This window comes from Salvelinus alpinus, chromosome 6 (assembly GCF_045679555.1).
Source record: "Salvelinus alpinus chromosome 6, SLU_Salpinus.1, whole genome shotgun sequence".
Lineage (NCBI taxonomy): Eukaryota > Metazoa > Chordata > Actinopteri > Salmoniformes > Salmonidae > Salvelinus > Salvelinus alpinus.
Genome location: NC_092091.1, coordinates 25,405,619 through 25,418,771, shown reverse-complemented (window position 1 = coordinate 25,418,771; position 13,153 = coordinate 25,405,619). Strand labels below are relative to the sequence as shown.

Below are 13,153 nucleotides of genomic sequence, written 5' to 3'. Positions count from 1 at the left end.
TTTTTAAGAAACGATCAAAGTGCCAGGAGGTCTTAACCAAAGGTTTTCTTTATCTTCCATCACCACACAATTGCATTTTAATGAAGACCGCAGGCTTTATCCTCAGTTGACCCCTTACAGTATGATAATCAAACAACCTAAATTACAGCTAAACCCTGAGATGATTGACAGACCATTTTGTTTTACACTCACTCCCCTTCACATGCCATGTCAAGTTTAGGAAATTAAACAGGTTATGAGTAATCCTGTGCTGCTGCTCTTCGAGGAGCAGGTGAGGAAACAGCAGCAACAACAAGTGACGTCATCCCCTCTCTGCCGAGGAGGGAATTTGGTTTCTCTGCTTGTTAAGCATGTTAAGGAGTTGGCTGGAGGCAACAGATAAAAGCAGAAAGCTGAGCAGAAAAGCTTCTCGGCTTAGAAAGGAGTCTTTATTTCATTGTCCAATTAGAGGCGTAGTGGTCCAAACTGAGGTAAACATGTTTTTGGAGAAGACAGAGAACAAGAGATCCCTATCTGCTGTTGTGTTGTCAGAGTCAGACTGGCTGGTGGTTCACTGATAGCCTGGAGTTGTGTCTCCATGCTCCTTGCTGCTCCTCTCTCTCTGGGAGGTTGTATGGAGAGGGAGTGATCATCAGTGGAACTATGACTTGGATAAATGAAGGATGGTGGTCTCTACGCCATTGGCATCATTTCAATGTACTTATGTATATAACATTATCTTAACATATCCAGTAGCAATGCCATTGTCACTGTGCTGTACTATACTGACAGCTTAAGAGGAAATGTACGCACGCACGTAAATGTTGCCACCCATCCTGTGCATCAGCAGCACCTGTTTACTGTCCCGGACACCATGTCTGTGATATTGTCACAACAAGGAGAAAACACAGTCGTCTGCGATAACCAGCCTTATATAACCTCTAGGTGGAAGTAGGTCCTCAGTCCACTCCTCCTGCCATCTGTTCTGATGTGTGTCTCTCTCTTTCTTTCCTCTCAGAGCTGAGGATGATGGCGGAGGGGAAGTTTGCCAGTCTGCCCAGGAATATGCACATGGGCGTGGGCAGCAGGCAGTGTCCCCTGGCCTCCTCCATGGACCTGCTGACCTCCAGGCCTGCAGTACCAGAGCTGCCCCCAGCCGGATACCACAGTGTCTCCATCCACGGCACTCTGCCTAGGAGGAAGAAAGGGTCCCCAGCCCCGGCCCAGGGCCCTGCCCGCTCCTGGGACATGTACAGCCACATGGGCACCCTTCCCCACCCGGCCCGCACCCACCTGCCCTCCTCGCCGCTCATTCACAACATCATAGAGGAACACCAGCCTTACCATACAGGGAGGGAAGGCCACTCTGCATACAGGTACAGACACACATCCTTTAATGCTTTATATTTAGGACTAGTTTAGGACTACCTTGGCAGCAGCTAATAGGAATCCTAATAAATACTAAATACTACATTTTCCTTTGTTCATATCACACAATCTAAAACAAATAGTTGTGTTTTGTAAAATAAGACACAGGGGTCGCGCTTCAAAGCTACTTGAGTACTGTGCTGCTATCACCACCCTGACTGACTGAGACTACTTCACTCTGAAATAGTGTCCCAGCTCAAGCGTCTGCCATGGTAAGCAGGTCAGCTGAGATATAATCAGTGAGCAGCACATGTTAGCACTAGCCTCTCTGCTACTGTCTGTCAGGGCAAGGGGCTGTATCCCTCAGGCCCTGTTGAGTCACTGCAATGCAGCTTCACTCTGGCCCCCTCTAGATGTTATCCGAGGCTTGGGCCTTCCTCCTCCCCACAGCACCTTGCATTCACTACTGAAACACAACAGTGTCAGACTGCTGATAGGGCTAGCTTGATCTCAGATAACACAGCAAGTGAAGGTAGAAGTTCCACAGCATCAATTCATGTGATTAGCCCAGAAAACTGTGGGCAGAGACATAATAAAACATACACACATCTCACAGAGATGGAGTGACGGGGAGGCTTCTGTTTAGGGTGATATAAACCACCCAACACAACAACAAAGCTTGTCTCTAGTTGAGATATATAGGCCCGGACAGCCCTGGCTGTGAGTTAGATCCTGTGTGGCAGAGTTTTAAAGTGGCACTCCAGTCTCCTTTTCACCTCATTTAACTCCTGATTTACTTAACAAGAGGCACATCTCAATAGGTTGTCCAGGCAAATCATTACATAGCACAAGTGGGGGGGGGGGGGGGGGGGTTCATCTTTTGTTCTCTGTTGCTCCTTTATTGTTCCTTAAGCAAAGGGGAGTCCGATGACATCATGGATTCCCACCAGACCAACTCATTGAATGCCCTACTCCTTGAAGTATGCAGTTGTGTAAAAAAAAAAATATATATATATTTTGCTCAAACATTGTTTTTACCCTTTAGTGTGTGAAAGTAACTGTATTTATGCTTGGGATATCGCTTTTTAACAGTAAAAGTTTTTTTTTTAATCACTGAAGGATGTCTTTATGTGACACTGTAGACCAGAGCAACCCAGCAGCGCGGGACAGAATGAAACACAGCCCCCCTCTTTAGACACGCTTTGAGCAGGCAGACAGAATATATCTGGGCCTGGGTGGAGGAAGGGGGTTGGGGTGCGAGGTGGGTGTTAATTAGAACTGAAAAGGCTGCGTCCATCCCTTGACATTTGAAGGTTATCTAATATTGGTCTAGTATTTCATCCCCATAAAGCTGGTGAGGTTAGTGAAGGTAAAAACTAGACAAAGGGAAAGAGAATAAATTAGCCACTGGTTTCCATAACAACCTCCATTCTGGCACTATGGGATACACAGTGGAGGTGAAGAGGAGCAACAAGGGTAGAGGACTGTCTGCCTCAGCAAAGCGAGGGAAGGAGGGAGAGAGAGAAGGAGGGAGGCAGAGGAGGGGTAGAGAGGTACTGAAGAGAGCCCTGAGGTGTAGTGTCTTCTTCAGAACATTGCACGTCCTAATATTTATATATGTATTTTACTTTTAGATTTGTGTGTATTGTTGTGAATTGTTAGACACTACTGCACTGTTGGAGTTAGGAACACAAGCATTTCGCTACTCTCGCAATAACATCTGCTAAATATGTGTATGTGACCAATAACATTTGATTTGATTTGAACAGGGGATCCTGTGGCATTAAGTACACAGCCCAGAGTCCAGCTGTAGTGTATCCGATTGTGGCTGCTGCTGTAACTCTAGACACTGATGTGGGAACATGGACAGGGATGAAGGCTAACAGAACACTATAAAAGCTTTAGTTCTTGGGGACCCATTCTGCCTGCACTGTGCTGCCTGCTACAGGACAGGACTGCAGCCCCATTGTGTCTATCTTAAGGCCACTGGTTGACTGGTTGTGGCTGGCTAGAGGGGGAGACTTCAGGATTACTCAAAGGTCTTTGTCCTGCTCTGTTATGAAAAGATAGGTCTGTCCTTAACTTCAGATGGGAGGATATGCCACTCTATCATCTTAGATTACATGAGATTACATGAGTGAATGACCACTTCATTTCTGCTCACTGATTGAACTACTTGGCTAATTGTTGGTCCATGGATATTGTACATGTTTTAAATAAACCTATGTTTCTTTGTGCTGACCTGTTAGTCTCCCTGACTGTCTGTTGACCCTTGCCCCAGACAGTGCTCCATCCTTCAGCGACACGCTACTTAATCAGTGTTTTTTCTGTATCGATGACACTATCTGGATTGATCCACAAAGGGAGACATTTTTCAGGTGACCCCTGACCTCAGTCTGTCTGTGTGCGTATGTATAGGCCAGATAGCCAGATAGCCCCTATAACCCAGGGCTCACTCACTCTGCTCCAGGGAGAGATAGACAGTTCTGGCTGCGGTGTGCCTGCAAATCCTTTACGAGTTGGACTCAGGTTGAGATGGAGAGGAGATTTACAGCCTCGTAGAGGAGATGAAAGGGCTGATTAAAGTTGGAGCTGGCCGTGAGCTCAGAATCTAGACTGACTGAGCTTCTCTGTTTGTTCTGTTGAGAAATGGGCTGCTGCTGAGTTTGGGCCAGACGCCTGTATGGTAACAGGCAAGGCTAGAGAATGGGGAACAGTGGTGAAGGTTAAAAAAAAAGTGAAGAGAGTGTTTTTCCAGATATCTGACTGCCAGGGTCAGTTCTGAATAAACCACTCTGATCAAAAACAAAAACATGGAGCTGCAGCTGCAGTATGTACAGTACATTGATAGGACCATGTAGGTAGGCGAATAGACATCACACACACCACATCTTTTCAAGGAACGTATTGTTGTTTTCCGCCATGCGAAGGCTGTCCTCGGGATTACAACAGAGATAAGTCATGATGCCAGGCCTCGATGTTTCCAAGGACGCTGTGCACTAACCTGAATCCAGGAAAAATATGCTATTGTTATGATCAAATCATGCTGTGGTTGGTTAGGTACAGTGAACCTTCAATTCCAATATCAAACACAGCCACGGAACAAACATTTACTGTACACCATCATTTGTATTGATTGTCTGTGGGACTGACACGCTTCTAAGCCAATCACAGTGTATAAACTATAATTCCTGTCAATGTGTTTGTAGTTCTGTTTATAATGTTCAGCCAGGGCAGACCATCAGGTGCTGGTTCTGCTTTTGGAAGACTGCTGCTACTTGTCCTTCTCCCCAGCTGAACCAGCCAGCAGGCGGCTGAGGGACAGAACATGTTCTATCTGAGGGGGGACACACCTGCAGCTACCCTGTAAAATAAAGAGATATATCCGACTCACCCTGGGCCAATCCTTCACACCCCTTCACCTCCCCCAGTTTCTCCTGTATTAACTATTTCATGGCCAGATGGTCACTCAGTGTGAGTAGTATATGTATGCATTTATTAATGAAAATGACTTCAATAAGGTGACTTGATTGAAGTTATTTTGTGCCCCGTAGAGTGCTGATGCACTGTACTATACGTGTAAAAGTTGAGGGATTTGCCAATAGAGTCACACTGCCCCTTGAGTCAGTAATGTGCATGTGCCTTAGGCATCCAGAACAACCTTTGACCTCTCTGTAGGGCTGAGGGAGTGTTGCATGTCAAGTGCCCCTCTCTCTCAGTCAGTCAGTCAGAGAAGGGGAGGTTGTGTGCGGAAATCCAATTATAGCCAGGTTGTCTGTGTGTGACCTGGCCTGTCCTTGTCCTTGGCTTGACTGAAATCCATTTGAACTTGAGGTTTGGGGAAAGTCAGTGGTTGAGTAGGGTACACATTTTCTCTCTGCGAAACGATGCAGCTGTGGTTTGGCTGACGCTCAACCGATCAGAGGGAGAGTCTCTTTGGCTGACCTGCGGCCTCGCTCATCCTCTTTCTGTGAAAAATAATCAAATCTCCACTCTGCCTCCCAACATCTCTGTTCTCTAGCCTCTCAGACCCAAGAGGTTGGGGATGATACCACCGCACAGTGAACTGTATGATACCACCGCACTGTGAACTGTATGATACCACCGCACGGTGAACTGTATGATACCACCGCACTGTGAACTGTATGATACCACCGCACGGTGAACTGTATGATACCACCGCACTGTGAACTGTATGATACCACCGCACAGTGAACTGTATGATACCACCGCACAGTGAACTGTATGATACCACCGCACTGTGAACTGTATGATACCACCGCACTGTGAACTGTATGATACCACCGCACGGTGAACTGTATGATACCACCGCACTGTGAACTGTATGATACCACCGCACGGTGAACTGTATGATACCACCGCACAGTGAACTGTATGATACCACCGCACAGTGAACTGTATGATACCACCGCACTGTGAACTGTATGATACCACCGCACTGTGAACTGTATGATACCACCGCACGGTGAACTGTATGATACCACCGCACTGTGAACTGTATGATACCACCGCACGGTGAACTGTATGATACCACCGCACGGTGAACTGTATGATACCACCGCACGGTGAACTGTATGATACCACCGCACTGTGAACTGTATGATACCACCGCACGGTGAACTGTATGGTACCACCGCACGGTGAACTGTGTGATACCACCGCACGGTGAACTGTATGATACCACCGCACAGTGAACTGTATGATACCACCGCACTGTGAACTGTATGATACCACCGCACGGTGAACTGTATGATACCACCGCACGGTGAACTGTATAGTACCACTGCACGGTGAACTGTGTGATACCACCGCACGGTGAACTGTATGATACCACCGCACGGTGAACTGTATGATACCACCGCACGGTGAACTGTATGATACCACCGCACTGTGAACTGTATGATACCACCGCACGGTGAACTGTATGATACCACCGCACTGTGAACTGTATGATACCACCGCACGGTGAACTGTGTGATATCACCGCACTGTGAACTGTATGATACCACCGCACTGTGAACTGTATGATACCACCGCACGGTGAACTGTATGATACCACCGCGCGGTGAACTGTGTGATATCACCGCACTGTGAACTGTATGATACCACCGCACTGTGAACTGTATGATACCACCGCACTGTGAACTGTATGATACCACCGCACTGTGAACTGTATGATACCACCGCACGGTGAACTGTATGATACCACCGCACGTGAACTGTGTGATACCACCGCACGGTGAACTGTGTGATACCACCGCACGGTGAACTGTATGATACCACCGCACGGTGAACTGTATGATACCACCGCACGGTGAACTGTATGATACCACCGCACGGTGAACTGTGTGATACCACCGCACGGTGAACTGTATGATACCACCGCACTGTGAACTGTATGATACCACCGCACGGTGAACTGTATGATACCACCGCACGGTGAACTGTATGATACCACCGCACTGTGAACTGTATGATACCACCGCACTGTGAACTGTATGATACCACCGCACGGTGAACTGTATGATACCACCGCACTGTGAACTGTGTGATACCACCGCACAGTGAACTGTGTGATATCACCACACTGTGAACTGATTGTGATGTTACCTAACACTGTAGCTGTAGTTGTTGAGTAACAAGGCCAGCTCTTTATTCTTATGCGGAGGGAGCGACGTCAGAGCTGAACCAGCCAGCGCAGCAGCCTGCCTGTGTTGTGTTGTGTTCCTCTGAGGTGGTGTGACATACAACCACCCACTCACCCTGCTGAAAGAAAAGCCAGGTTATTGTGTAGGCTGACATGAAAGAATAGGCAGAGGAGAGAAAGTTCAGTTCTCCAAGTTCAGTGAGTAGATGAGACGCGGTCGTACAGAAGCTAAATGGAGAAAGAGCTGAGAGGAGCTGTTTAAGAGCTAGTGGCCGGCGCTGAACTTCTCAGGATGCAGCAAACATACTCTTTCCAGTTGACTTTATTCGCCACCGTATTTCCTGCTGCATTCACGCCCTGTTCAGAAAATTAGGGAGAAAAGGAAAGACCAAGGGCCATCAAAGTAGTTTGGTGAGTTATTTTTAGATAATAATCTTACTGTAAATTCTTTGGTTTGGATACCTGCTCGCTTAGCCAACATTTTTAAGGGTCAACATTCCACTGTTTTCTATTCCACAGAGGCTCTTCTTAAAACATTTTTTTGAACACATATTTATTTGTTCCAAATCAACAATTACAGAAATACATGGATTTCTTTATTTCCACACATACCCCCCCCCAACCCAAAGAGACAAAAGCATAACAACCAAACATTCACAGACACATTTCCTCTAATAAAAATACATAAAAAGTATTATATTCAGTCGTATATAATAATGCAGATTACGCTTCGACTATAGACAATATTCACTTAATATTCACTTATTCACCTTCCAATTCTTCTACAATATCACCGGTTTGCAAAAAGTCACAAATATCACAAAGATCCCAAATATCATGAAACTCTGGGGCTTTCTTTTTCACTATATAAGTACATTTTTAAGAGCCAGGCTTGACGTGAATTATTTTAACCAATGACCAAGTGAGGGTGAACTGACATACTTTCAGTGCAGAGCAATTGAAAGTCTAGCGTGTAATGGACAGAGGTCAACCATTTTCTTCTCTCTCCTATGTAAAGAGGAATTCCCTGGGTAAAGATTTAGGAGGCATAGTTTAGGGATTAATGGTATTGGGGTAGAGGTCATCTCAGAGATATAGTGCAGTGCTGAGCTCCAAAACTGTTGTATCTCAGCACATTCCTCCAGGCAATGATACAAGGTGCCTAAATGCGTGTTACATTTAACACAGGTCTGGGATATTAGGGTCAAATATGTGGATCTTAACAGGTGATATATATGTTCTCATTATCAAATTGTATTGCAACAATCTCAGGCTGGTGTTTATTGTCTGTATCTGAGCTCTAGAGCATATCATACCCCAGTCCTCTGCTGAAATATCTTCCTGCATAACTTGTATCCACTGAAGTCTCTTACTATCAGAGTTGTCTTTATGAGTATCTACCATTTTCCCATATAATGACGTCATCTGACCTCTCCCATAACACATACTAACAGAGAGAGTTTCTAAAGTGGTCAAAGGACATTGTAGGGAAGATTGTTTTAGACTGGAAAAAATAAAGCTTCTCAATTGTAATATTTGAAAAAAGGCTTTTGTGGTGAGTTAAATCTTTCATTTACTTCTTCAAATGACATGAGCCCTTTTTAATTGAATACATCCATTACTTTAACAATACAATTTCTTGGCCATTCTTTAAACCCCAAGTCATTTTTACTAGGTGTGAAATTGTCATTGCCCCAAATTGGTGTAAAACTGGATAATACAGGGGATTGGCCCAGATATTGCTGTACTTTATGCCACATAGTTAGGAGATTTTTAACAAAGGGATTAGTAGTATTCTTCTTTAGCTTCTTAAAGGGAGCAGAGTACAAATATCCATACAGAGTTAAGCCTTTTGTGGACAGCATTTCAGTCTGCAGCCTGGGTAAGTATGGTTTCTTGGAGAACCAAAACATTGCAGCCCTAAGTTGTGCAGCCCAGTAATACCACTGTAGGTGTGGAAGTTGCAACCCCCCTCTGTCATAGGGCAAATAAAGAAGAGAAAGTCTAAGCCTTGGTTTTCTGTTGCTCCAGATCAAATTTGAGAGTATCTTTCTGATCTTTGTGAAAAAATAAAGGTGGTTGAGCCAGAGGAATTGATTGAAATAGATAAAGAAATTTGAACAGAATATTTATCTTAATGATATTTATTCGACCAATAATAGATATAGACAATGATGTCCATCTGTTGATGGATTCTGTTACACTCGTTACCATGGGTTCATAATTTGTTGAAGTCAAGGAGCCAATTTCTGGTGTGATTTTAATACCAAGATATGTGAAACCTTGTTCTGTATTCACAAATGGATGCTGTACAACTGGATTCAGTCTCTCTTGCTTGTTGAGGAAAAGGATAGAAGAGGGTTAAAGTTTTATTAACTTTAAACCCAGAATACTGACCAAAGTTATTAATTATATTGGAGAGGGAAGAGATAGAATTCTTCAGATCTGTTAAGAATAAGAGGGTATCATCGGCATACATGTTCAGAATCCAATGTTTTAATTTCACTAATTGACGGATGGGACCTTACTGCAATGGCAAAGGGTTCTATAGCTAAAATAAAGAGTACTGGACTGGCCGGACATCCTTGTCTCGTACCCCGAAAAAGCATAAAAGGTTGTGAAATCAAGTTGTTAGTGGCAACTTCTGCAGTGGGGTCGGTATATAATATCTTAATCCATTTACAGAAGTAGTTCCCAAACCCAAATCTCTTAAGCACTTCAAATAAATATGACCACTCAACTCTATCGAATGCCTTCTCTGCATCATGTGAGAGTATGACAGTATCAGGGGACCCTTCACACGTGCACTATGTTTAGTACTCTCCTCACATTGTGAAAACCTTGATGATTTTTCACAAAGCTGTTTTGGTCTTTGAGTGTTAGATATGGGAACACTCTATCCAATCCCCTGGCTAAAGCTTTAGCAAAACATTTTGAGTTGGAGTTCAGAAGAGAAATCAGTTTGTAACTTTCACATTTTGTTGGGGATTTATCAGGCTTCCGAATAAGAGTGATTAAAGCACTCCTTAGAGAGAGGTGGAAACAACCTTGCTGAGAGGATTCAGCATACATATCCAAAAGTGGACCTGGAACTTTGTCCTTAAATATCTACTGGGAGAATCATCTGGACCTGCCGCTTTACCTCCCTTCATATTGGAAATAGCATCAGATATTTCAACACCATTCAATTCCTTTCCAGATCCAATTTTGTGTCTTCTGAAATAGAGGGAAAATCAAGACCATCAAAAAATTATGTCTGATTAGTTAAGTTCTCGAGAGATTCAGAGTTGTATAAAGTGTGTTGTAGTAGGAAGCAAATGTTTGGTTTATTTCTACAGGATCCATTGATAATTGTCCTTTAATATTATGAATTCAATTAATGGCTTTGTCTGAATTTAACTTCTTAATGCACCAGGCCAGCAATTTACCATGTTTTTCACCTTGATCATAGAAGGACTGTTTCAGCCTTTGAGGTGGAACGTTCTTCATCTTGAGCTTTAAGAGTAAATCATTATTGGTTTATTTCTACTGAGTTTTCCAAAAAAGCTTCCCTCTCCAATTCTCAGATTTTGCTGTCCATCGCTCTCATTTTCAGATTTAATTGATTTGAAACTGGTCAAACTTATAATTTGCCCCCTAATATATGCTTTGAAAGCCTCCCATCTGGTACTCGCTGACGTTTGGTCAGTGTTCAATGTAAAATATACATCTATATGCACTCCAACGTAATGTAAGAAGTCTGGGTCCTGTAACCATCTGGGATGCAAGCACCATCGAGAGGATCCTTTTACTAGTTTTGTATCCCTATAGAATAATGACAAGGGAATGGTCACTCAGAACAATACTATCATATACACTTCCTGCTACATTGGGAAGCAATGAGCAATAAACTAAAAAGTAGTATATACTACTTTTAACATGAAGACTCCCTTTTACTCAGGTTCTGAGTCCTCCAAGGTTCATATAGATTCAAGTCCTTAATGAAATGCTGTAATTTCTTTCTACTCTGTGAGTTGGAAGTGTCTAAACCAGAGGAGCAGTCTAGATGAGGATCAAGAGTGCAATTAAAACCCCTGCTATTAGGACTTTATCAGGACGGGAGGCCATCGATAGAAATACATTCCCAAAGAATTTGGAATTATCATCATTAGGACCATCAACATTAACCAGATTAATACGCTCATTCAAAAGAGTTCCCTGTTCAAAATGTATCTAACTGCTGTATCAGTTATAATATTATCCACTTGAAACGGAACAAATTTGTGAATTAAAACCACAACACCACGAGAATGAGAGGAGAAACTGGATGTTTTTACTTGCCCTTGCCATCTCCTGCGTAGTTTAAGTAGCTCATCCTTCAACAAGTGAGTTTCTTGTAGGAACACAATAGATGAATGTAGTTGTTTAAGCCTAGTAATAACCCGTTTCAGCTTGGATAGTTTACAAACTCTACAGACATTCCCCAGAGTAAAATTAAGTTTTACATTTGAAGTAATTTAACCGAAGATTCAAACATGGAATACGCTATAGCATAAAGGCATATCTAAAATATGTTTAGTAACTACAAGGACCGCATTAATATTTTATAGTGAGAAAAATATGTAAAGATCTGTTGGAACAAACAAACATAAATCTATACTAACAGTAAAACATTGAACACCATTCCCTTGTCTCCCTAACCGAGACACCCAACGCTTCCTCTCCCACCTCCCCCTAATCGTAGCGTGTAGCCTGGTGGACGACTGATCCATTAAAGTGAGTAGTCTAACCTAAGCGACGCTAAATAAAACAGTGTGTCTTACCGTCTCTCTGCCATTACTCCTCACAAACAAAACAAAAGGCCTATTTTGCAAGATGTTATGTGAAATATCACAACAAAACGCATATCTAGCAAGATGATATGTGAAATACTGTATCACGTAGTATTCGTTTGAAAAGTAGCAAAGAATAGCTCCACCTAAAACAGTAATGCTAGTCAGTGAAGCCTGACTAACGCTAACATTACAGTATGGACAGTCCAAAATAGCTAGTAGCTACCAAGTAACAAAATGGCCCATACATATAGCATTAACGTAGTATACCATGATAAGTTTATAATCCCTAAAACTTATCAAAGATCAGAAATGTACAGGCTATGTGAGAAAAATATATACCATTGAATATGTGCTACGTTACCCAAAGGCCCTTGCACATGATGTAGAAGTCAGGCTTGCACATGAGTGTCAATCATTTTAGTCCAAGGATATGATCGAAACTTAAGTCTTCATATAAAGTAGTCCTGATGCTTCTCGGTAGTGCAGGATGAATGAACAAGGTCCCGATGTGTTCATTGATATGGAGCTAAACATCTTTGTCAGCATTTTGGGGCAGCAGGTAGCCTAGTGGTTAGAGTGTTGGGCCAGTAACCGAAAGGTTGCTAGATTGAATCCCCAAGCTGACAAGTTAAAAATCTGTCGTTCTGCCCCTGAACGAGGCAGTTAACCCACTGTTTCTAGGCTGTCATTGTAAATAAGAATTTGTTCTTAACTGACTTGCCTAGTTAAATAAAGGTTAAAGAAAACATTTTACAGTGTTTTATGTAATCCAATGGAAGAGAATTATCAACATAACATAAATAAACTTAAACATGACATCCAATGTTCAATGGACAGCTATCTTGCCTGTCATATAGAAGAAACTGAGCTAAGTGATGAGCACATACTGTACAGGCAACAAATAATATAAGGAAACTGAGTGGGCAAGCTCACCATATTATTCACTTAACTGTTATGCTAGCTACTGTACTACAGTAGCAGTTAATACATTAGTTATTGTTAGTTAGCTTGCCAACAGTCACAAAATCCAAGGTGGTTTAATTCTCCATAGTCCAGAGTGGTGGTAAACTTCACAGCTACAACATGACTAGGAAGAAGATTCATGTTGTATGCCATGGATGAACGCCTCGGCTTGAGGGAGATTCAAACTCGTGTGACCATCCATTGTAGGTCAGATATTCCATTGGCAATGTTGAGGGACTTGAGCTGGTCGTTTGACCCTGTCGTAGCCTTTTCCTTTTCGGCGGAGGTCCGCAGATAGGTCAGGGAAGATCTCTTTGTCCTCGTATATCACCTTGCCCATAGCTCTGGCTTTCCGCATCAC

At 43.1% G+C, this 13,153-nt stretch overlaps 1 protein-coding gene across 4 annotated transcripts in view; it reads left to right on the top strand.

The window, feature by feature from the left end:
- LOC139578441 (breast cancer anti-estrogen resistance protein 3-like) overlaps positions 1-13,153 on the top strand; it is a 96,772-nt gene that overhangs the window by 47,801 nt on the left and 35,818 nt on the right. For 3 of the 4 annotated variants that reach the window (XM_071406021.1, XM_071406023.1, XM_071406022.1), the window contains one exon: positions 998-1,355. In XM_071406021.1, coding sequence (XP_071262122.1) covers positions 998-1,355 — 358 coding nt within the window. Of the gene's footprint in view, positions 1-997; positions 1,356-7,116; positions 7,427-13,153 lie in introns of those variants that run through there. The other variant, XM_071406025.1, reaches the window with a different exon arrangement.